At 38.2% G+C, this 26,781-nt stretch overlaps 2 protein-coding genes across 2 annotated transcripts in view; one reads left to right on the top strand and one right to left on the bottom strand.

Moving 5' to 3' along the window:
* Nucleotides 1–4,004, top strand: part of cacna1db (calcium channel, voltage-dependent, L type, alpha 1D subunit, b) — a 127,965-nt gene extending 123,961 nt beyond the window's left edge. Inside the window, exons 48-49 of the mRNA XM_062999201.1 lie at nucleotides 548–856; nucleotides 1,111–4,004. Of these exons, the coding sequence (XP_062855271.1) occupies nucleotides 548–856; nucleotides 1,111–1,398 (597 nt within the window). The 3' untranslated portion in view covers nucleotides 1,399–4,004. The remainder of the gene's footprint in view (nucleotides 1–547; nucleotides 857–1,110) is intronic.
* Nucleotides 4,005–11,064: 7,060 nt separating this feature from the next.
* The window catches only part of chdh (choline dehydrogenase), a 30,610-nt gene continuing 14,893 nt past the window's right edge, over nucleotides 11,065–26,781 (bottom strand). The window contains exon 8 of the mRNA XM_062998562.1: nucleotides 11,065–12,547. Within this exon, the coding sequence (XP_062854632.1) occupies nucleotides 12,129–12,547 (419 nt within the window). The 3' untranslated portion in view covers nucleotides 11,065–12,128. The remainder of the gene's footprint in view (nucleotides 12,548–26,781) is intronic.

Here is a 26,781-nt window from a genome sequence, read left to right as displayed (position 1 = left end):
ATTTGGCTTGTCGGACAAATCTTAAATTTGTGCTGATGGAAGGAGCCTGTGCCTAATGTAGCCTTAGACTCCTGATTTTGGCTGACAGAAGGGAAATCCAACATTGTCTGTTCCAGTTCTAGTCCATCCACCAAGTGTTCTGACAGGCACTCTGGGACGCCCCCTTTTTTAGGTAAACCCCCTTTCTTAGGTAAAGGGGCTTTAGCAATAGCACATCTTCCTTGAAATAGCCTCATTCATTTTTAATTCTGTTTAATTCTAGTCAGCGTTGTGGGGCACCACACACAAACACTTCACTATGGAGCCAGTTGATCACAGAGCATTACACACTACACTCATATATGTATACAATCATATACTTACCCCAGTCTACCTACCAGCACATGTTTGGATGGTGGGAAGAAACGTGAGAACCTGGGCAAAAACACATGCAGACACAAAAAAATTAAAATAACTCTTTAGACAGCGAAGGGCAGCAAGGGGGGAACCCATCACAATAACTCACCACCAGATAACCCAAAAATCATATCACATTTTCTTTTCTTAGGTCATGGCAGTGGCTGGACTAGACTCCAGCCGGGCGCGAATTTCTCCAACTCGCTCAGTCCACTCGTGGGCCACACCACCAGCCACACCTCCATGCTACACTCCTCTCATTCAGGTGGACTGGCACGAAGCTCCACCAAGCACCAGCAGCAGTCCGGCACTGGTTCGCCGCAGTTCATGGTACACACAGCAGAGTCGTGAATGGTCACCCAGATCAGCCACACCCACTTCCTCACACCTACAGATCCCTCCCAGATACTGCAGTCAGTACCTGCAGCAAAAAGGCAGCGCTCATAGCTTGGTGGAAGCAGTGAGTAAAAGCTCATTCATGTCATTGAAAATACTGTGAGGAAACAACAGCTTGGAAAATAAGTTGTAGCCTAGTGGTTAAAGTACTGGACTAGTAATCAGAAGGTCACTGGTTTAAGACCCACCACTGCTAGGTTGCTGCTGTTGGGCCCTTGTCTGTATACTATTACATTATACAAAGTGACTTTGGATAAAGGCATCTGCTAAATGCCAAAAATGAAAACACCATTTCATTCTTTCATCTTTTTTTTCTAGGTGCTGATATCTAAGGGCCTGGGAAAATATGCGAAGGACCCAAAATTTGTTGCAGCAACCAAACAAGAGATTGCAGATGCATGCAAAATCACCATTGATGAAATGGAGAGTGCAGCCAGCAACTTGCTCAATGGAAGTTTGAGCAACGGTGTGGTGTCAGATGGCAGTGGAACGTCCCAGAGTATCATGGACCACAGTATGCATGACTTTAGTGATGAGGAGACAGAGCCAAGCAGCAAATATGAGGAGGACCTTACAGATGAAATGATATGCATCTCAAATTTATAGCATTTGTTTAAAAATAAGTAAAAACTGATGATAGGAGAAATAGTGCCTTCTGGAAGCGAAGAAGAAACTCTCTGGGCTGATCAACCAAGCAAAATTCTTTACACTCTCCAGCTTAATGGATGATAGGATTAGCACAGAAGTAAGACACAGGAAATGTGAGGACTATTCACAAATGTATTTTAGCTTTCCAAAGGTATTTTCCACATGCATTACATATCAACCAAACTGTGTCATTTGCAGTCATCATCCTTTTTAAGAACTAGGAATGCCATTGACCATCTCCCCTTCTAAAAGCTAGCACTGCTGTTAATCTCACCTTCTAAAAGCTAACTAGCACTGCCATTGACTATCTCCCCTTCTAAAAGCTAGCACTGCTGTTTATTTCCCCTTCTAAAAGTTAGCACTACTGTTTATTTCCCCTTCTAAAAGTTAGCACTACTGTTTATTTCCCCTTCTAAAAGCTAGCACTGCTGTTTATTTCCTCTTTTAAAAGTTAGCACTACTGTTTATTTCCTCTTCTAAAAGTTAGCACTACTGTTTATTTCCCCTTCTAAAAGCTAGCACTGCTGTTTATTTCCCCTTCTAAAAGCTAGCACTGCTGTTTATTTCCCCTTCTAAAAGTTAGCACTACTCTTTATTTCCCCTTCTAAAAGTTAGCACTACTGTTTATTTCCCCTTCTAAAAGCTAGCACTGCTGTTTATTTCCTCTTTTAAAAGCTAGCACTACTGTTTATTTCCCCTTCTAAAAGCTAGCACTGCTGTTTATTTCCTCTTCTAAAAGCTAGCACTACTGTTTATTTCCCCTTCTAAAAGCTAGCACTGCTGTTTATTTCCTCTTTTAAAAGCTAGCACTGCTGTTGACTGTCTCCCCTTTTAAAAGCTAGTACTGCTGTTTATTTCTCCTTCTAAAAGCTAGCACTGCTGTTTATCTCCCTGTTCTAAAAGCTAACAAGCACTGCCATTGACTATCTCCCCTTCTAAAATCCAGCACTGCTATCTCCCCTTTTAAAAGTTAGCACTCCTGTTGTCTATGTCCCCATCTAAAAGCTAGCACTGCTCGATTGTTAATTCTAATTTAAACCCTTTTAACATATGCCTGTTTTGCTAGGTATTAATGTGCAGTTTACAGAGTAAGCCATATGTGTAAAAAGCACCTCAAAGTCTAAATGCTGAGAAAACTGACAGCAGTTTACATGGCTGAGTACAATTGCTGGGTAGGTGTGAACTAAGGCCAATAGAAATACAGAGATGAGTAAAGTAAAACATTTGTTTCTTCTGTTTGTTTGTTACTGAGGTAAACAGATCAACATGTACACTATAAGCCAAAAGTATGTGGACACCTAACAATGGGTTTGGACATCCTGAATCAGACTTTAAAACAGGAGCCTACAAAAAATTGTAAACATAACAGTGTCAAATGGGATTATAATATTGAAAAGACCCACATCATCATGCTAAACTAACAACAAACAAAGAATTAAGAAATTAAAGCATTGTTGTTTGATTAGAAATGAAGAATCATTTTCGAGTGAATTCTCGCTGAAAGTTAATAATGGACTACTACATTCTAGAATCCACAAAATCCACCTGATAAGATTACTGAGTAAGACCAGAATGAGTGAATTATAAAGTTGTCATTGCTGGTATAGGCAACCCAGTATTTACATATGGGCACAAAAGAAGGCTTTAAAAAGACACACAAAACAATAATATATGACACCCTCTCTGTAATATAGAATTTATTCTGCTGGGTTGCCAGTTTCTTTCTCCTTCATATACAGTAAGGTCCATTATTGAAAAAAAAGATTTTTTGTTGTTGTTGTTTAATTTGTATATTTTGTTTTAGTCATGCAGAGCGGGTTAAATGTGAAATTTAGATGTTAGTGCATTACAACTTTAAAAGGTTGAAAATGGATCAGTCCTACTGCTGATGGATTTCTGAACTAATTTCCTATAAACTGAAGACAACAGATACATAATTTGTAATAAGTTGTTATAGGTAATAAGATGATATTGAAAGTGTGGGTTGTAGAGGTGCTCTGCCCTATAAAAATGCCCCTGACCATGCGTTTTTAAAAAATTGTAGAGATACAAAGATTGTAAAATACCTCTTTACAAGTGGGGTGCACATCACCATGTTTACCACAACACCCCTGAGACAAAGATCTGTAATTTGTATCTTTAATCAACTGAAAGCCTCTTAGGAGTAGAGAACAGTATCTATATTAAAGGAGTAAAAAACATTTCTATAAAAACCCTTCAGCATCTAAATAAATTCAGGAATTGATCATATACTGTACTGTAAAATAGTTTTTAAATGGCTGTAAATTTTTTATCAACCAGTGACAGGCGAACTTTATAAAGAACTTTATAAACCACACACCTTATCCCAACTGTGAAGTATGGTAATTGAAGCACTAGCACCATCACTAAAAAAACTCCAAGGAGGTCTATCAACTAAAGCCTAAAAGAGGTTGGACACAGTGACCTAAAATGAGTTAAGCAACAAAAGAAAGTTTGTAAAAGCAGAGGTGTGTGTTTTGGAATAGCTAAGTCAAATGTAAATCAGGCTGAAACAATAAAACATGACTTAAGAAATACAAGAATTGTGTAAAATTTCTTGTTATTATTATGGAAATCTAACAGCAAACACTGCTGCTAAAAGAACTGCAACCCGTTGCTAAACCAGTTGGTGCAAATACTTTCTGTGGCCAGGCTGTGAATAAATAATCAGTGTTTAGTATGCATGAAAAGTACAATTACTCTTGTGTTATTTGTTGAGGAAGAATGATATTATGTGCAGTCAGCTTCAGAATAACTAATTAAAATCAAATCAGATTGTTTCAGCAATTAAAACATTTCATTTCAAAAGTTGGGACAGTAGGTCAAACATTTAAAAAGCAGAGATTTTAAAAATCCACTTTAATCCACTTTTTTTAACTATACACTTAATCTGACATTAAGATTGGGTCAAAAATATGCCAGTTAATAATCCATCAGTTAATAAACGTTCCTTAACAAGCATTTGCAAGGATTCTACATTACATAAGATCTAATCTGCCAAAAACTACAAGTTAACACTACTTTTGAAGCTAGTCATGCCAACAACATTAGTTGGGCTTGAGCGCAACTGAACTGGACTGGGGTATAAATGAGTTCTCTTTACTGCTCAGATGTAAAGTTCGAAATCCAGGGTCTGACGTGATATAGTGGTGTAGCAGTGCCTATGACATAGGTAACCTGTACATCTGTCAGGACACCATTCATGATAAGATATCTAGTTTAAAGATATCTATCTTTAAAGGCAACACATGCTGCCTAATGCATCTTGTTTTGAGCCCTCTATGCTGATTATATGATGCTGATGCAAAGCCATATTCTGCATGCTACAAAAGCATGACTTCATAATGAGAAAGTGCAGATGCTGGACTTGCCTGGCTGCAGAACAGACCTGTTTCTCATTTAAAATGTGTAGAACATTATGACAACACTTCTTTTATTAATGGTACATACTGTCTCAAGTTTTTTGTTTTAATTTTAAGGTTTGTATAATGTGTATTTTTTTGTTTTATTTTTCGGAATGAAGCCATTGATTAGTCTGCTTTTGTAAACATTATAAAACATCAGTTGTAATGCATAAATTAACATGATTTATATGCAGATGATTCATTTTCTACTTAGAGAAAAGGTCCATTTAAAAACCACACATTTCCATCATCATGTTTATCTAGAAAAGCACATGCTGGGTATGTTGCAGAAGCATTGTGCTAAAAACTCCCGTAATAGTTGTAGAATTTTTTTCTGTGGATTTACTCTGACTCCTCAGGTGATCAGCCATAAAAAGTTCTACCACCTACACCAGCTGCTAAATCCACAATGCACCTCTGCTACCTCTACCAATCAGGGTCTAATTTCATGTCAGTTAAGAGGAATGGAGCAACATCTAGTACACAGTGGTGAAATAGCTGATGATTGTACGCTCTTTACATCCTGTAGATTTAGTAAAAAACATCAACATCACATCATTACTAGTTTACTGCAATCCCTATGCCGCTTGGCCGAGGAGAGCCTCGGAGTAGCACCTGCTCCTTACAACACGTGCAGTCACCAGCTGTGGATTCTCATAAGTGCCCTATGTGAATCCCCCACTCCTGCAGGCACCTCAAATAGACAGAGATCACATTTTTGCAGCAGCAAAGATAAAAATAATCCAAACTTCCCTCCCTCAGACTCGACCAACTGTGGTCTGTTCGACACCTGCTTCCAAATGGCCCGCAAAGACTGCTCTTTAAATAACAAAATACTCAGAAACTGCATTAAACACAAGTACTTCAATTAAAATATAAAGTGAGTCCCAGGGCAGTGGTAGCTCAGTGTTTAGGGATTGGACTAGTAAACAAAAGGTTGCTGGTTCAAACCCCACCACCACTCAGTTACACTGTTGGGCCCCTGAGCAAGGCTCTTAACCCTCAATTGCTTGAAGAGTATTCAGTTATAGTTGTAAGTTGCTGTAGATAAAAGTGTCTGCTAAATGCTGAAAATGTAAATGTACTGCACTACTTGGCAAGTCATCATTGTTGGAGCCCTGAGCAACGGCATTAACCTTCAGTTGCTTGCACTGTAATTGGTTACAGTTGTAACTTGCTTTGGATAAAAGTGTTTATTAGATTTCGTAAATGTTAAACAAGAGTCTCTTTAAATTGATGGATTAGGTAGAGTGGGGCAACAAAGTGCACACAGCAACAGATGGGCTACAGTCAGTATTTGTATAGTCACAAAGTGCATCTGTGTAGTTGCTGTAGCTTATAAAATGGCCAACATGCAAGGCAGTTAAATATAATAAAGAAGTGTTATATGGCTATAAATAGGTATAATTATGGTTTTAAATTAGGATTTAAACATTTATGAGTTAAAATAGGAGTAAAAATATATGCAAATTTTTTTTAACTATACACTTCATTCTACATAAATAAGTGCATAATTTTGCATAAAGATGAGTTTGGTGTCAAGGGATGTCACTGGCTCACACAGAGCCCTAACCCCAAAGCCATTGATTAATTTTAGGATAAACCAACAAGATGAATGAGAAAGCACAGCTTGCAACTGCCAACATTAGGGGCTGAAATCACGATTGCTCTTTTGACTTAATGGGCACAAATACCCAAAGGCACACTCAAAACTTTGAGCAAAGCCTTTTCCGATAAGTAAAGGTTGCAGCAACAAGTTCTACTAAATAAATAAATGTCATGGAGATTGACTTTAGCAGTACAGGACATATAGTGGATGTCATAATGATGTTGGGGAACCTTAGTACTACTGCCAATTCTTATGTTCAAAGGGTATGAATTTTTTAAGTGTAACCTGTTAGCAGATCCACAGAGCTTTCATTAAAACACTCACCCTTGACTACAGAATTTCCATAGTATGACTTGCTTATTGCACTTTCATGTAACTGCACACAACAGACAATCTTGATGAAACAGCCTGTTACATCTTGGTGAGAACATATCACATATCATTGCTAGGTTGGTTTATAGGCTTCATTTTAAAAAGGCTCATTATCCCTGTAAATGTATTATCTTGTAAAATGACATAATGAACGAGATGTAAAAAAAACGACATTTTAAAATGACTTTTTTAAATGGGTACTTTCAGTACTAATACACTATTCCACCATGCATTTATTACATGGTAAATGATGCATCACATAACCCTAACAATGAATGTCTGAAACTGCTTTGTTACACTCTTCATACTAACACAAGGGCTCTTAAACTTTAGTTTTTCTTGGGGATGTACTCTGCTCTGTCATCAGTGAGCTCACTGCCAGATTTAGTTTCTATTTATTTTAAATGTATTATATTAGACATTCATAGTTGGCAGAGTACAAACCAAGAGGCTGTATCAAATATGCATTTGTTAAGAAAACTCAAGCTCTTGTACAGCCAACAGAGTAAAGAAAGCATGTATGTAAACAGAAAACTCTAAGTAAATTTTAATGCAACACTGGAATTTAAAGTCTATGTGTATTTTTAAACTACTGACTTGCCAAAGGGTTTGTTTACTCTATTCAGGTCCTTTCAGGTTATAGGGCATTAAGTACAATTTCAAAATCTTTGACATTCCACAGAAGTTTATTATAATATGTGTCAAATTCTGTTAAAAGATGATTTGCAAGTGACAATGTAAAATAAAATGAAAACGGTATTTATGTAGTAAATGTATACCATTCATGTTCTAGTTTGAATATTCCTATATCTGCCTGTAGCTACCTGCCCAAAATTGTCAGTTTTGTACAATCTGATGGACAGTCTGTTTTTGTACATCAACTTTTCTCTCTTGTTCTTGGCCTGGATTATTTTCTAATCCAATAAACATTTTTAAAGAGTTGTACTTTTGTGTAAGCTCCAAAAACACACAGATCAGACATCACACATGTAAACGAAAAGTAGTTTTCATGTTCCCGTTTGCACAGCTTATTTCACTTTACCCACATTATCTATATTTTACAATACATAAATAATTAAATTAGTTGTTTCAGTTGTGTAATATGCAAGACTATGTAACAAGTTACAGATCCTTATTGTTACTTTAAACATCATTATGGAACAGCAGCTTGGAATTAAGCATTCGAATTATGAAATTCATTATGTAAAATTAACATTATGCTCCAACTTTGTAGCAACAGTTTGTGGAAGGCCTTTTTCTGTTTAGCATACCTGCGCCCCTGTGCACAAAGTGAGGGCCATAAAAACACTATAGGACAAATTTGGTGTGGTGGAATTCCAGCGGTTTGAACAGAGCCCTGAACTTAACCATATTAAAACACACTGGGGTGAATTGATAGGTCATGCTTGCTCATGGTTTTGGATTATAAATACTACAATCTCAGCTTCTGGCCACAAAGTGTACAAGAACAATGCAAAGAAAAACTGTGGTCTGTGCTGTTAAACACTAAAAAAACAAAATAACTGGGGTTTGTGCCATAAGGCATAAAAACTGTACTGAATATTGAACTATGGCATAATGACTAAAAATGTGCTAATTAAAAACTAAATACTTTAAAGTGACGGTGCAAAATGCAATCAGAAAAGATTAAAAAAAAACGCTTAAAGCATATGGGGCTGCAGAATCACAGGCCAGTTAAAGTGCTCATGCTTACTCCTTAATTCATTCTTGGAAGCACCTACAATGGACAGCTGAACATCAGACCTGAACTGGACATTGGCACAGTGGAGCACTGTTTTCGTTTTTTTCCCTTGATTATGTGAATGACCAGGCATCTACACCCAGTGGAGAGACGAACTGTATGACTATTCACCACACAATGTATAAAAGTTCTGTTTGCTGGCAGGAGAGTGTGCACAATGCAGCTGAGATGCGTCCTGTGAGGGATGATGCAACAACAGACCATGCCATTGACAATGTTGCAAACTGTTGCAAACTCACACACACTGAGTCATTTACAGTTTATTTTAAAGCACTGTTCTTAATATTTCTTAAAATTTAATTCTAAAAAGCAGTACTGCAAAAGTAAAGCACAATTGTGTAGCCCTGTTTAAAATACTAAATTCAGTTATAATTTTAGAATCATGGAATGATGAGACAAAGGACAAACTACTTAAAAAGACAAAATGCTTAATCTTCTTAAATGTATCATTTATGCAGGGTATCACATGGTCATATGTTTAATGTCAACCCTTAGATCAATGGTGCCATAAACATCATCAGTTCAGAAATGTGTAACATCCTGTTGAGTAGGGTGCTCTTTTCCTCTTTTTTTCCAATGTAGTTGCCCATTTGTGATTTCCTCTGTTGCTTGCCCTGACCCAGATCTAGCTGAGGAGAGCCGAAGACTATGCTTTACCCACCATTTATATATATACCAGAAAACTTCCATCCTGAGGCATGGCCAATAGTTCCTGTTAGACTGACCAAGTCAAAAGAACCCGCCAAGACATTGGAAAAAAACTCCAACAGTGCATAGTGGTGCGACCTTTTTTTCGGGTAAATGATGCACACGTGCTTGACCATCCACACGATCTTGAAGAAAACAGGGTTTTGTCTGACCAGTCATCTTTCTTCCATTGCCCCAATGTACAGTTTTGATGGCCGAGTGCATATTGCAGGTGCTTTCCATGGCAGACAGGAGTTAGCATGAGCATTCTGATTTGCTTTTGTCTATGCAGCACTATACAGAGAAGAGTTTGATGAACTTCGTGTTGTGACAGATTCACCTAATATTATCACAATATTACTACAGTTATCTGCAGTAGCTCCTCTGTTGGTCTGTACCAGAGCCCAAAGCATTCCTCTGGCATTAATAAAACCTGGCCATTCCACAAGCTGTTGGAGGTTCATGGCTTGTCCTTCCTTGGACCACTGTTGGTGGGTATTCATGATGGCTCTAAAAGTGAGTACCCTGGCTGTTTTAGAGAAACTTCAAACAAGTCGTATAGACAGAACGTTTTTGCCTATGTCACTCAGTTGTTTATGTTGCTCATATGTGGTAATTCAGCTAACACAGGTAACATACACCGATCAGCCATAACATTAAAACCACCTCCTATTTCTACACTCACTGTCCATTTTATCAGCTCTATTTACCATATAAAAGCACTTTGTAGTTCTACAATTACTGACTGTAGTCCATCTGTTTCTCTGCAGCGCTGATGGAATTTTTAAACACCTCACTGTCACTGCTGGACTGAGAATAATCCACCAACCAAAAATATCCAGCCAACAGCACCCTGTGGGCAGCATCCTGTGACCACTGATGAAGGTCTAGAAGATGACCAACTCAAACAACAGTAATAGATGAGCGATCGTCTCTGACTTTACATCTACAAGGTGGACCAACTAGGTAGGAGTGTCCAATAGAGTGGACAGTGAGTGGACATGGTATTTAAAAACTCCAGCAGCGCTGCTGTGTCTGATCCACTCATACCAGCACAACACACACTAACACACCACCACCTGCTCTGTGGTGGTCCTGACCATTGAAGAACAGGTTGAAAGCAGGCTAAAAAAGTATGTAGATAAACAGATAAACTACAGTCAGTAATTGTAGAACTACAAAGTGCTTCTATATGGTAAGTGGAGCTGATAAAATGGACAGTGAGTGTAGAAACCAGGAGGTGGTTTTAATGTTATGGCTGATCAGTGTATTTATCTTTTTTTAGGTGGCAAATTTTTTAAGAGGAAAATTTTAGTAATTCTGCTAATATCAAGAGCAGCATGTATATCATAAAAAGTCCAAGTTCCATTTTTACTCACTGATATATAAAGCACTTTAAGACTTTTAAGTGTGCACATAGCACAGAAAGTACACGTCATCCCTAATGCCCAGCCTTTGTTTGCAGCTCAACCCTAACAAGCAGAACATCATAAGCTACTAAAATGTACAGGCTGAATATTTGGTTAGGCTGATAAAATAAAAATTTATTTAAATAAAATTAAAAGCCTTTTTTAAAACAGTTAATTAAAAAACAGATCATACGGTATTACCGCGGGGGGGTATTACAATATTACAATAATATTACAATATTACAATATTACAATATTGTAATATTACAATATTGTACAATATTGTAATTGAGTGTAATTACAATATTTCAGTGTTTTACTATAAAAAGATTTAACAATCTGAACGTTAAACATTGCTTATCTTATCTGATCTATAATAAATACGCATAAGTATAAATGCATGTGTATCAATTACACTTTAACACAAACATTAACACACAACATTTTGGCATTGTAATCTCTCTCTGCCCACACAAAACAGAATAATAGCAGGCTAAACACTTCAATATATTTCAAAAGTTAACTGCTTAGTTTATAGTTACAGAAATTTCTTAAAAGTGTATGAACGTGTACGATTAGTTATGCCTGTAATCCAGAATTAAGTTCTATACCGTAACAAAAAATATGAATGTAAATGTTCATGTTGCGATGACGGTGATGTAAAGTAATGTTAAAATAATTCAAAGTCCAAACATTTGAGTGGTTAACGAGAACGCTACTTTACATGTCACACAAGCTCAGTGCAAAACACGAGCACAGAAACGGTACAAATCCGATCTATTCCCTACACACTCGCTCCCTACGCTTAACTTTCTTAAAGGGCCAGACAATAAATTTTATAATTCACATTACACGACAGGTGAGACGTTCTTTTTTCTTAATATAGCGCTTTTATTTAGGAAAAAATAGTTCTTACATAGGCAGGAAAATCTATGGCAGACAAGAGTCAGAACAGCGGATTGGGCGTAACGTTATTATTACTGTTTGCTCCTTTTTCTCAACACTTGTGCTCGATTTACACTGAAGATATATTTAGTAAATAAGTACATGTCCGCGCATGCACGCGCTTGTGTTCATTTCCGGCTGAACTGATAAAAAATGTTGATTTTGAAAAATTAAAAGACGAGCCGTTTTTCAGTTTCTACTTGTTAGCTCACAGCTAACGCTAGCCAGTGTGGCTCTTCACTCGTCTCTCTGTGTTATCACCAGTAAGCACCCCACAGCCAATCAGCGAGCTCCAACCGCCTACCCCTCCCACCCCTCCCTCACTTACTTTTCAAGGTAAACCTGAAGCAGAAATTCGCCGCTTCACATTTAAAATATACCGTCACCATTTTTGAATACCGTCACCATTTTTGAATACGGTAATATCGTCATACCGCCCAACCCTACCCAATATCCTCCCGCTTTCTTTGCAAGCTCACTCATCTCTGTGTCTCAAGACTTTTTGGCTGGTAAACAGGGACTCCTTGGTCTCGAAGTGAAGGAATCCCTTTGATTGCATCAGCAGCTTTCTCAGCAAGCATGATAGTGGGGGCATTCAGGTTGCCACTGACTATGCTGGGCATAATGGATGCATCCACAACTCTAATGCCCTGTAGGCCATGCACACGAGTCTCTGGGTCCACGACAGCCATGGGGTCCGAGGCTCGGCCCATCTTGCAGGTGCAGGAGGGGTGGTAGGCGCTGTCGGCTTTCTGTCGCACGAAAGCGTCGATCTCAGCGTCAGTGTTGACAGAGGGGCCAGGCTGAAGCTCCTTACCACGGAACGGCTCAAAGGCTGGCAGAGCAAAGATTTCCCGAGACAGCTTCACACACTGTCTGAACTCCCATACATCAATGTCTGGATCAAACAGAAAAGGTGAACTTTAATAACATTTTTAATCCCAAGTACAAAATGTCAACCAAATACTTTTTCTAGTGAACAGTAAATCTCATTTTGTATTATAAACTGTTCCATAATCACGCTACTGTAAAACTCTTAGTCAAGAGCTAACAGTGGCTCTCTGACAGCTTAAAACCTGTTAAGCTACTGCTGTCAAATAAGATTTAGTATTTGTATAACTAAATGACTGAGGTCTTAGCTATATGGGTGGGTCCCAAGCCTGGGTAAATAGGAGGGTTGCGTTACAAACACACCATAAAAACTGTACCAAACTAAATATGTGGGTGAATGATCAGTTGTGGCAACCCCTTAATACGGGATGAGTCAAAAGGAATACTGACATTTTCAGCAGATGCTCTAATCCTTACAACTTACAGAAGTGCTCAGATGTTCGAACAGACAGGGGAAGTTCTGACGGGTGCTAGAACAGAGTACAGCCTTGATGCTCGTGTACCTGGTTGAAAACCAGACAGGCAGCTGCATTTCTCCAGTAATATAGACCAGCTTCATCTTGCTTGGGTTTAGTTTTAGGTGAAGAGCTGACATCCATAGTGAGATGTCTGCCAGACATGCTGAGATGCAGGCTAAGACTTACATTAAGGTTTTTTTGAGTTGTGAAATGTTTTCCCATCAGGGTCATTCCAGCTCCACTCATTGAATGGTACCCAAGTGAAGGTGGCTTTTTTTTACTTTTTTTATTCATTTTCTACCAGTGGCTATACAACCTGGTACAAGCTGCAGACTTATTTCTTACAGCTTATGAGTTATTGGACCTAGAATATAACATCAAAAAAATGCATTTTTGCAAAAGTCTCCAATGTTAGATTTAAGAGCAAATGGCATACGAGTTAAATATATAGACTTATCTACACTTGGGACTTAATACACAGAAAATTCAGCCCTGTAGCTCTTCTCTTTTCTGAGATAGTAACCTGACAATTTCATGAATCATGAATCATGCATTTTTGGAGTAAAGTCATGGCAAAAGCTGCAAATCTGAAACTATTCAACAGATTTGCAAAATACGCTGGATCTTTCGATGAATGGGTCCCCTCTACATATGGAAAACATTCAAGAGATTCTAAGATAAAGGTGGGGACCTTTCTGAATTTTTTATTTTATTAGTTGAGCTAGAATGACCAAACAGTCCTGACCAGACTGCCTGTTCATGCTGCTGAAAATCTTGTACATAATATTATGCTATCATCACAGTGTTATCACCACCACTGATGACTGCACATGTGTCAGCAAAAGTATGGAGGTAGGAACATTTTAATATGAGGGTGCCTCTCTGTAAACAGTACTGGAGAATTACACAGCATCAAAAAAACTAGTGAAGCACTGTACCAGGACATATTAGAAAAGAATCAAATCTCATCTGCCAAAAATTGCATCTGGATATTTTATCAAATTAAAGGCAAATAAAGAATGTGAAGGGGGGCGCTGTTGGGAGAGGAACATGTAAGACGTGTCTAAAGTAGCTCCTTCGAAATGTGATACTTTTAAATACTTTACTTGCACTAAATATATATTTTTTTGTCGATAGTGAACGTTTGAACTACGAGTGATTCATTCCGTTTAATTTATTTTAATTTTGAACTCATTGCAATGGCGGGCCGAGGTAAATCCGAGGTGGCTAAAGTAGGCCGCGCTAAACCAAGGCTTTCACCTGAGCCTAAACTTAAACAGCCGCCGGACGCTAATGAAACTTTGTTGTCCAGCTTGAAGCAAATGATGGACGAAATGCGTGCGGACATTATTAGTAAATTTGAAGATACCATCTCGACAGCTGTAAAGAGAGAGATAGCTGCAGCCCTGACATAGTTCGAAAATAAGATTGCATCGCATGCCGAAACCATCGCAAACTAACCAATCTCCAAACGCAGGTTACCACACTAACTACAACGAGGCTGAAGTTAGTTACTTATTTGCGGCTTCCGATTCGTTTGGTTACTTATTCGCAGCTTCTTATTTAGCGGCTGAAGTTGGTTCCTTATTCATAAAGGGAGCGTTCGCCATGGATATTTGCTGCACACTTTATATTTTACCGACATAAATCAACTAAATGAAGACGTGAACATAATTTTTTTGGCTGATTCTCATCGTGATATTGTCAATGTAAAAATGTGATTCAAATATAATTCAAATATTTACTTTGTAAAATATTTTTTCAATTCATTCTTTCAGGCTGCATTTCCACTGTAAGGAAAACCTATTTTTATTCAGAAGCATACTGGTGGCATAATTCATGTCGGGCCAGACAAATAACAAATCCATCATACAGAACTGGTCCCTCTCTGTAAGAAAAAGTTGATTTTAGACTGGCCCAAGTTCATTCTATACCTAAAATCTAACTGCCAACATGGCACACTCAGCAATGGTGCACATGAAAATTGATTCAAAGGGGCAATTTCAGAAGCATACTGGTGGCAAAATTCAAGTCGGGCAAGGCAAATAACAAATCCATTATACAGAACTGGTCCCTCTCTGTAAGAAAAAGTTGATTTTAGACTGGCCCAAGTTCATTTTATACCTAAAATATATAGCCAACATGGCACACTCAGCAATGGTGCACATGAAAATTGATTCAAAGGGGCAATTTCAGAAGCATACTGGTGGCATAATTCAAGTCAGGCCAGACAAATAACAAATCCATTATACAGAACTGGTCCCTCTTTGTAAGAAAAAGTTGATTTTAGACTGGCCCAAGTTCATTTTATACCTAAAATCTAACTGCCAACATGGCACACTCAGCAATGGTGCACATGAAAATTGATTCAAATTAACTGGCAACATGCTACATCTAGTGCAAGTTAAGATTGTATTTTAAAGACGTTTAAAAGCTATACTGAAGGCATTATTCATGCATAGACAGACAAACAATAAGTCCGTCACGATCAGGTTTTTCCCTGTACAAAAATCTTGTTTTACACTGACCTGCCAATTGTGATTCCATTCATCAAAAATGTATTCCTCAAACTCAATTTCCATTGGTATTTTCAAAGCCTATTTCAGCATCTAGCCAGATCTAGTCCTCTTCTCTCAGGAAGGACAACTAATTTCATACCTCCAAATCAGATATCTTGTGCAGAGGAATATTTTTTTTAATTCTCTTTGTAGGTTGAAACAAATGTGAAATATTTAATACATTGTTTATGTATCCTCTTTAATCATCTTGTTTTAGACAGACCGCTGTACCTCAACATGTTCTTACCTAGCATTGGGAAATTGTCTGGTAGTTATGGCTATTCTTTTTGATCGTTTTCTTCCCCTATACAACAATAGAACTAGCAAATGACTACCAATATTTCTTCTAAAGCAGGCTTTACACAGTTCAACTTTCCAGTAATTCTGGTTGCTTGAAATGTACCTTAAATTAAATTGCACTTTAATTTAAGACTGTAAAGCGCAATGTCAAGTTGCACAGAAATTATGCTACATGCAAGTAGTTGCATGAAAGTTTCACCATCCAAGAAACGTCTAACCATCTTTGCTCTTCACTCAAGTTCACTTCCTAAGTTACTACTGAATAAGAATATTTAGGGTACAGCAAGACAACAGTATACTTTAACTGTTCATCAGCAATCATTTTTAAAATTCTAATTCTAAAATATACACTGTTGGTAAATAAAACAGTAAATAAAAGTATTAACTGTCAATACTGTACAAAGAGGCATAACTCCCCTTTTTTTCTCTTTTCGATCCATGGTACGTATGGTTCGACTGGTTTATGTTTTGGACACGGTTATTACAGGTTTATTATTATAAATATAAATAGAAGAAATTAAAGATGTGATGCTTCAGGCCAGCATGTGGAAGAGTCCTAAAAGAGTTCATCTGTTGATGACCCTATACACATGGACTGAACCAAACATTAGGGTAACATCTCCCGATTTGAGATTTGTTTTAATATATATATATATATATATATATATATATATATATATATATATATATATATATACAGTGTATCACAAAAGTGAGTACACCCCTCACATTTCTGCAAATATTTCATTATATCTTTTCATGGGACAACACTATAGACATGAAACTTGAATATAACTTAGAGTAGTCAGTGTACAGCTTGTTTAGCAGTGTAGATTTACTGTCTTCTGAAAATAACTCAACACACAGCCATTAATGTCTAAATAGCTGGCAACATAAGTGAGTACACCCCACAGTGAACATGTCCAAATTGTGCCCAAATGTGTCGTTGTCCCTCCCTGGTGTCATGTGTCAAGGTCCCAGGTGTAAATGGGGAGCAGGGCTGTTAAATTTGGTGTTTTGGGTACAATTCTCTCATACTGGCCACTGGATATTTAACATGGCACCTCATGGCAAAGAACTCTCTGAGGATGTGAGAAATAGAATTGTTGCTCTCCACAAAGATGGCCTGGGCTATAAGAAGATTGCTAACACCCTGAAACTGAGCTACAGCATGGTGGCCAAGGTCATACAGCGGTTTTCCAGGACAGGTTCCACTCGGAACAGGCTTCGCCAGGGTCGACCAAAGAAGTTGAGTCCACGTGTTCGGCGTCATATCCAGAGGTTGGCTTTAAAAAATAGACACATGAGTGCTGCCAGCATTGCTGCAGAGGTTGAAGACGTGGGAGGTCAGCCTGTCAGTGCTCAGACCATACGCCGCACACTGCATCAACTCGGTCTGCATGGTCGTCATTCCAGAAGGAAGCTGACGCACAAGAAAGCCCGCAAACAGTTTGCTGAAGACAAGCAGTCCAAGAACATGGATTACTGGAATGCCCTGTGGTCTGACGAGACCAAGATAAACTTGTTTGGCTCAGATGGTGTCCAGCATGTGTGGCGGCACCCTGGTGAGAAGTACCAAGACAACTGTATCTTGTCTACAGTCAAGCATGGTGGTGGTAGCATCATGGTCTTGGGCTGCATGAGTGTTGCTGGCACTGGGGAGCTGCAGTTCATTGAGGGAAACATGAATTCCAACATGTACTGTGACATTCTGAAACAGAGCATGATCCCCTCCCTTCGAAAACTGGGCCTCATGGCAGTTTTCCAACAGGATAACGACCCCAAACACAACCTCCAAGATGACAACTGCCTTGCTGAGGAAGCTGAAGGTAAAGGTGATGGACTAAACCCAATTGAGCACCTGTGGCGCATCCTCAAGTGGAAGGTGGAGGAGTTCAAGGTGTCTAACATCCACCAGCTCCGTGATGTCATCATGGAGGAGTGGAAGAGGATTCCAGTAGCAACCTGTGCAGCTCTGGTGAATTCCATGCCCAGGAGGGTTAAGGCAGTGCTGGATAATAATGGTGGTCACACAAAATATTGACACTTTGGGCACAATTTGGACATGTTCACTGTGGGGTGTACTCACTTATGTTGCCAGCCATTAAGACATTAATGGCTGTGTGTTGAGTTATTTTCAGAAGACAGTAAATCTACACTGCTATACAAGCTGTACACTGACTACTCTAAGTTATATCCAAGTTTTATTTCTATAGTGCTGTCCCATGAATAGATATAATAAAATATTTGCAGAAATGTGAGGGGTGTACTCACTTTTGTGATACACTGTATATATATATATATATATATATATATATATATATATATATATTAAGTTACTGTAAGTCGTGAATGAAAGTAAAAAAAAAAAGAATGAAAATGAAAATAAATTATATATTTTTATATACTGTATATTTAGTTAAAAAAGATTAAAACACACTTTGAAAGGAGGTGAGATCTCCTTCATCTCACTCAAAGGGGTGTTACCAACCATAGTTGTCATGACAACCTGTGACCTTTGTGACCTGACTTGAACAGTTCTGAACTAATGTAAGAGACTTAATAGACTTAAACTTAAACCATAGACATGCTTCAAATTAACATATAAGAACATCGCTATACATAATACATAAAACATAAACAAGTTTCATTCACTGAAAATCAGTACAATCATTTAATAGTAATACTATGCTAGTAATTTTACTTACTAAAAAAATAGTGTCTGAACAATGTCCAAATCAAACAACATGCAGTAGATGTTGTGAAACATACCTGTTTACAAATTTTTATACAACAATGAACAATCAGTATATTCTGTTCTATAAATTCTACAGTACTGTTTAAAATACAAATTTGTGCTGACATTATCTGAAATGTATGAATTAACATGAATTTTGTACATGTTAAGTAATGTACATTGTGTTATTTTAAATGTGTTTTAAATGCATTTTGAAAGTTGCATGGATTAAAGTAAGAATATTTTTAAGGAAATTCTGTATTTTTGCGCGTTTTTGTTGAAGTGCTTGAAGCATTTGCAGTGCTTTAAATGAACAATTTGATATCTTGCAACAATTGTGTCTGTGTGGATTAAATAGTAGTATTGTGTAAGATATAATTAAAATAAGTATAATTTACTGTTTCTAAAATTTGAATTAAATAATAAGAATTTAACAAATAATTACAGTACTGTACAGTTAACCTAAGTTTTTACTGTGATGTTACTGTAAATGCAATTACAGTAAGATCAAGTTACTGAAAAAGTAAAATACAGTTATGGTACTATAAATTTGAACTACAGTAACTTACTGGCAACACTGTTTGAAATGTCTAAAAGTGCACAAGACTTTATATTTTTGCTTTCTTCTGCCAGTATGTCACCGTGTGCTGTGTGGTTACACTCTGTTGCCCTCGTTGCCACGCCCCGTTGTTAGCGCTCTTCACTTTACCTGTGTGTCCAAATAGGCCTACTCCTCTATCCTGTTTTTTCTTTTGCTACTTACTGTGGTGGTTTCCGTTTGTGTTTGTTTGTACTGGTTATTGTTGTGGTCTACATTTGTGCCTATTTTTAAATTACTGCTAGTCAGTGTTCACTAGTCCATGTTTGTTCGTGGTTCTGCTCATTAAAAGCTGTTTAACGCATATGCGACTTGCGTTCGTCACATGAACAAGTAGGCTGTATAGTGAAGGGCCCCCAGGAGACAGTGGCAAAGATTGCAACTTCTTAATATGATTGCCATGTTCTCTCAAGTAATAAAATTTAAAAATAGCTTACAGGGAGAGAATTCTTCTTTTGGGTTAACTTGGTTGTCTAATTTGTTTTCTCTTTGAATAAATTTACATGTGCACCATTACTGAGTGTGCCATGTTGCCAGTTCGATTTTAGTTAGAAGATGATCCTGGGCCAGGCTAAAATCAACTTTTTCTTACAGAGAGGGACCAGTTCTGTATGATGGATTTGTTATTTGTCTGGCCCGACTTGAATTATGCCACCAGTATGCTTCTGAAATTGCCCCTTTGAATAAATTTTCATGTGCACCATTGCTAAGTGTGCCATGTTGGCAGTTAGATTTTAGGTATAAAATGAACTTGGGCCAGTCTAAAATCAACTTTTTCTTACAGAGGGGGACCAGTTCTATATAATGAATTTGTTATTTGTCTGGCCCGACTTGAATTATGCCACCAGTATGCTTCTGAAATTGCCTCTTTGAATCAATTTTCATGTGCACCATTGCTGAGTGTGCCATGTTGGCAGTTAGATTTTAGGTATAAAATGAACTTGGGCCAGTCTAAAATCAACTTTTTCTTACAGAGAGGGACCAGTTCTGTATAATGGATTTGTTATTTGCCTGGCCCGACTTGAATTATGCCACCAGTAAGCTTCTGAAATTGCCCCTTTGAATCAATTTTCATGTGCACCATTGCTGAGTGTGCCATGTTGGCTATAGATTTTAGGTATAAAATGAACTTGGGCCAGTCTAAAATCAACTTTTTCTTACAAAGAGGGACAAGTTCTGTATAATGGATTTGTTATTTGTCTGGCCCGACTTGAATTATGCCACCAGTATGCTTCTGAAATTGCCCCTTTGAATCAATTTTCATGTGCACCATTGCTGAGTGTGCCATGTTGGCTATAGATTTTAGGTATAAAATGAACTTGGGCCAGTCTAAAATCAACTTTTTCTTACAGAGAGGGACCAGTTCTGTATAATGGATTTGTTATTTGTCTGGCCTGACTTGAATTATGCCACCAGTATGCTTCTGAAATTGCCCCTTTGAATCAATTTTCATGTGCACCATTGCTGAGTGTGCCATGTTGGCTATAGATTTTAGGTATAAAATGAACTTGGGCCAGTCTAAAATCAACTTTTTCTTACAAAGAGGGACCAGTTCTGTATAATGAATTTGTTATTTGCCTGGCCCGACTTGAATTATGCCACCAGTATGCTTCTGAAATTGCCCCTTTGAATCAATTTTCATGTGCACCATTGCTGAGTGTGCCATGTTGGCAGTTAGATTTTAGGTATAGAATGAACTTGGGCCAGTCTAAAATCAACTTTTTCTTACAGAGAGGGACCAGTTCTGTATGATGGATTTGTTATTTGTCTGGCCCGACATGAATTATGCCACCAGTATGCTTCTGAATAAAAGTAGGTTTTCCTTACAGTGGAAATGCAGCCTGAAAGAATGAATTGAAAAAATATTTTATAAAGTAAATATTTGAATTATATTTCAATCACATTTTTACATTGACAATATCACGATGAGAATCAGCCAAAAAAATTATGTTCACGTCTTCATTTAGTTGATTTATGTCGGTAAAATATAAAGTGTGCAGCAAATATCCATGGCGAACGCTCCCTTTATGAATAAGGAACCAACTTCAGCCACTAAATAAGAAGCTGCGAATAAGTAACCAAACGATTTGGAAGCCGCGAATAAGTAACTAACTTCAGCCTCGTCTAACTACACTGGTCGATTCCCTCTCTAAGAAATGCGATGACTTAGAAGGATGCTCGAGGTGGAATAATGTCCGTCTGGTTGGCTTGCCCGAGGGCACAGAGGGTCCTCGCCCTACCGAATTCATGGCCCAGTTCCTTCAAAATCTATTTGAGTTTGACGAGGTGCCTGTGTTGGACCGGGCTCACCGCACTCTTAGCGCTAAACCTAAAGATGGAGAACGTCCACGGCCACTTGTTATTCGAGTTAACCAGTTCCAAGTTCGGAACCAAATCCTGCGCAAAGCTGCTGAAAAATCTCCGCTCTCCTATATGGGTAAGAGGATTTCCATTTTCCCGGACTTTTCCCCGGCAGTGGCTAAGAAACGGGCAGCTTTTGGTAAAGTGAAAAAGGTGCTTCATTCTTGCGCGAACGTTAAATTTGGACTTATGTTCCCCGCAACCTTACGCATCACTTTGCCTGATGGACAAATTTGTACATTCGAGGACCCGACATTGGCACTGGACTTTGTGGAACAGAACCTAAATAAGTAGTTTTTCTTCTTTTTGGACAATGCTTTAGGGTCGTGTAGGCGGCTGTGTTTGAGTGGCGCTGCTATCAAAGACCAGATTGGTCCCTTTTTTTTCAGCAGACGGTCTGATCACCGTCGCAAGTTCACGTTGTTTATTCGGACTGATTATTGACGTATGTTTTATATCATTTTACAACTTTGGTCCCTTTTCTGTGTGCAGGTATTTTTAGGTGCATTGTTTATTAAATACATATGTCACGTTTCATTGGAACGCCGAGTTGGTAGAGCTAGTTGTTTGGTTAAGCAACGTAGAGGCGTTATGGTTCATTGTGTAATTGAGAGGTGGGAGGGGGGGGTATATAATGTGGTGGGTTTTTTTTTGTTTGTTTGTTTTTTTTTTTTTCCTTCTCTTCTTTTCTCTTTACCTTTTCCCTTTGGTCAGCTATCCATGCAGAGGGCATTCAAGGTCCATAAGATCTAGTCATGACTCAACCTAGCTTCATAGCACCAACCACAGGGGGTGACATTAAATTTATTAGCTTTAACTGTAGGGGGCTTAATAATCAAGCAAAACGTGACAGGGTGTTGAATTATCTTCGTCATCTGGGAGCTCATGTCATCTTTCTACAGGAAACCCATCTTAAAGCGGCGGACCATCTAAAATTGAAGAGGGGATGGGTTGGTCAGATCTTTCATTCTCCTTTTCTGGGTAGAGCGAGAGGAGTAGCTATCCTGTTGCATAAGTCGGTCTCCTTTTTGCAGCCAAAGGTAATATCTGATCCCAAGGGTAGATTCATTATAGTCACTGGCGAGATGTATAACACTCGGGTGGTCTTGGCTAATGTGTATGCTCCTAACTGGGATGATGATGCCTTTTTTAAACGTTTTCTTTCAACACTTCCTGATTTGTCTGCACACTATTTGCTAATGGGAGGGGATTTCAATTGTTGGCTTGACCCTCACTTAGATCGCTCTTCTTTAGATACTCGAGCAGTTTCAAAATCAGCAAAAGTAATTCACTCCTTTATGCAAGATCTTGCCGTTTCAGATGTATGGCGTTTTTTGAATCCTTCCAAAAGGGAATACTCTTTTTTTTCCCCAAGTCCACCATACTTTTACCAGCATTGATTACTTTCTGATTGACAATAGATTACTCCCACGTGTGTCAGCTTGTAAATATGATGCTATTGTCATCTCTGACCACGCCCCAATTTCTTTAAATGTTCATTTTAAAAATTTGGTCAATACTCGTGCCCCATGGCGTCTTAATTCCAGCCAACTGTTAAATGAGGACTTTGTTATCTTTGTGTCCCAACAAATCGACCTCTTTTTTGAGTCTGAACAAAACACCGGGGGTTTCCGCTTCATTATTATGGGAAACCTTAAAGGCATATATTAGGGGGATGATCATGTCATACACGCGTCATGATAGAAAATCTAGAGAGGACCAATTGGACAAGTTAATGCGGCGTATCTCTCAACTAGATGATGCATATGCATCAACCCGATCCCTGTCAATATACAAGGAGCGTCTAGCCTTACAAGCTGAGTTTGACGTCCTTATGACTCATCGCACCACTGAACTGTTGCTCCAAACAAAATCTCAATTTTATGAACATGGTGATAAGGCTAGCAAACTATTAGCACATCAGCTACGCCAAAGTTCATCTTCTCATCAAATTTCCCAAATTCAAACTAGCTCAGGTAATACTGTTGACCCTCTGGAAATTAATAAAGCATTTAGAGATTTTTATGCATCTCTTTATTTATCTGATCAAACTACCAATCCATCTGATCGCGATAAATTCTTTGATAAATTGGATATTCCCACTATCGACCTGTCTGTTGCTGCAGAATTAGAGAAACCAATCACTTTATCAGAACTTAAAACTGCTGCATTTTCTTTGCAAAGTGGGAAATGTCCTGGGCCAGATGGTTACCCATCTGAGTTCTACAAAAAGTTTTGGGATAAACTAGCCCCCCTATTATTTGACATGTTCAATGAATCTCTAGAACTTGGACACCTTCCCCAAACTCTCTCTCAGGCTTCTATCTCCCTCTTGTTAAAGAAGGGTAAAGACCCTTTGGCTTGCTCCTCTTACCGTCCAATAAGCTTGCTGAATGTTGATTTTAAAATACTGTCAAAATTGTTGGCCCAGCGTATGGAGTCTGTTCTCCCAACTATAATTTCTACAGATCAGACAGGGTTTATACAAAACAGGCATTCATTTTCCAACCTTAGATGCTTGTTTAACACAATATACAACATCCCCTCCTCTAACACCCATGAAGCCCTGATTTCTCTGGATGCAGAGAAAGCATTTGATAGAGTGGAGTGGGACTACCTTTTTCATGCATTGGAGAGATTTGGCTTTGGGAATGGTTTTATCAATTGGATAAAACTTCTCTATTCCTCTCCGCAAACCTCAGTTAGGACGAATAGTGTTCAGTCTGAATATTTTCGCCTTCACCGATCCACGAGACAGGGGTGCCCCCTGAGCCCCCTGCTTTTTGCAATTAGCATTGAACCCCTATCCATAGCCCTCAGACTAAATTGTAATATTACTGGCATACTTAGAAATAATGTTGAACTGAGGGTTTCACTCTATGCAGATGACCTCCTTTTATACGTTTCCAATTTGCCTATATCCATTTCTGCTGCTCTGGATACTCTTCAGTCTTTTGGATCACTTTCAGGATATAAATTAAACTTAAATAAAAGTGAAATATTCCCTATTAATAAAGCTGCTAGGACCTTTACTTTACATACTTTTCCCTTTAGAATAGCTCAAAATGGCTTTACTTATCTGGGCGTCCATGTTACACGTAAATTTGGTGATCTTTAAACAGCCAATTTTGCCCCTTTGTTGACCCGTATTCGGGAGGACTGTGAACGTTGGTCTACACTCAATTTATCTCTGGCTGCTCGAGTCAACTCAGTTAAGATGAACATTCTTCCTCGGTTCTCCTATCTTTTTCAATGCATTCCATATACCCTTCCTCAGACCTTCTTCCGTAAGGTGGATAGCCTAATTACTGAATTTATTTGGAATAAGAAAATTCCCAGGTTGCGTAAACAGTACCTGCAAAGACCTAGACCTCTTGGTGGACTAGGACTACCAAATTTCAGATTTTACCACTGGGCGGCTAACATTAGAATTTGCAAATACTGGCTTTTTCATGAAAACTTTGGACCCCCTCCTGCCTGGCTGGCTATAGAATCAAACTCTGTTAAACCGGTATCCTTGAAAGCACTGGTCTATTCTCCTATTCATTCTTCCACTTCACTTTATACAAAAAATTTAATTGTCAAAACTTCTCTCAAGATTTGGACCCAAGTTAAACGTTACTTTGGCTTGCAATCATTCTCAATTTATGCTCCTCTGGCTGCTAATCACTTTTTTCCTCCCTCCCTGGTGGATGGTGCCTTTTCCAGATGGGCGAACCTTGGTATAAACTCCTTTAAAGACTTGTATTTTGATAATGTCTTTGCTTCGTTTCAGCAACATTCAGATAGATTTTCTATACCCAGATATCACTTTTTCAGATATCTACAGGTTCGTAGCTTTGTTAACAATACGTTCCCCACATTCCCCAACTCACCTGGAGACTCAACAGTAGATGGTCTCCTCACACTAAGTACAACTCTTAAGGGTCTGATTTCCAAAATTTATAATCAAATCTATGCCTTACGGTCAGAGTCGTTAAATACCATTAAATCCCTCTGGGAAGAGGACCTGGGGATAGTGATAACGGAGCCAGTTTGGGAGGAGATTTTACAACGTATACATAAGTCTTCCATTTGTGCAAGGCATGGACTTATCCAATTTAAGCTGGTTCATCGCACATACTATACCAAAGTCCGGTTGTCTAAATTCTATGAAAATGTATCTCCATTGTGTGATATGTATAAGATTGGCAGGAGCCTGTTGACACCTATGTTCTGGCTTTGCCCTTCCCTCTTTGCTTACTGGACGGAGATTTTTGGCACCCTGTCAAAGATAACTGGAGAGGAGATCGAACCAAATGCCTTGTGTGCGCTGTTTGGGGTTACTCTGTCACAATCTCTCCCAACACCCAAAAAGAATGTAATAGCATTTGTCACTCTATTAGCTAGGAGATTAATTGTGATTAATTGGAAATCCAAAACTCCTCCTTCCTACACTCTTAGTGGCTTTTCAAACAAATTTGAGAGGATATGGGCCCCATTTTTCCAATTTGTGGGGGGGACAGATCTTCCACTCACTCCAGACTAATCCTACTTGTTGGTTGGTCGCTTGGTTTACTGGTTATCGCTGAATGTTGCTGTTTCTGTCTGGGTATTAATGTTTGTATATGTGTTTTGCGTGGTGGGCTGGCCAATAGGGGTTTTCTTTCTTTTCTTTTAGAATTTGAATCGTATTTTTTTTCTTGCTATTTATTTATTTATCTGTTTTTCCCCTTGTTTTTTTTTTTTTTTCTAATTATATGTATGTGTGTATGTATATGTGTATGTATGTGTATGTGTGTATATATATATATATATATATATATATATATATATATATATTTGTATTTTTCTTTAATGTTTTGCGTAGTGCTTAATATGTTATTGCTTAAGTATTTGTTATGAATACCTGTAAGACATTTGTATGTTGTCTTTGATTCAAAAAATTCAATAAATAAAGTTGGGAAAAATAAAGAATGTGAAGGTGTTTGCGTGACCTATAAAATTCCCTGATTTGAAAATTTAAAGGTATAAAGAAATGTTACAGTATATTAGTCAATGAAAGGGACTAGTAACCTTGATTAATTAAAAGACAACTATGTAAGAGTAATGGGTCAACACTAAACCACAATAATAAAAAATTGTATTTTGGACTGCTAAAGGATTCATTTGGTGGATTCAAAGTGCTAACAGGATTCATTTTCTAATATTAATATAACACACCTGTCTGTGCAAAGTTAAGCAAAGTTG

The sequence above is a fragment of the Trichomycterus rosablanca genome, chromosome 7 (genome assembly GCF_030014385.1).
Source record: "Trichomycterus rosablanca isolate fTriRos1 chromosome 7, fTriRos1.hap1, whole genome shotgun sequence".
Taxonomy (NCBI): Eukaryota; Metazoa; Chordata; class Actinopteri; order Siluriformes; family Trichomycteridae; genus Trichomycterus; species Trichomycterus rosablanca.
The sequence above is the reverse complement of the archived record's forward strand: the minus strand, read 5'-3'. Positions and strand labels throughout refer to the sequence as shown.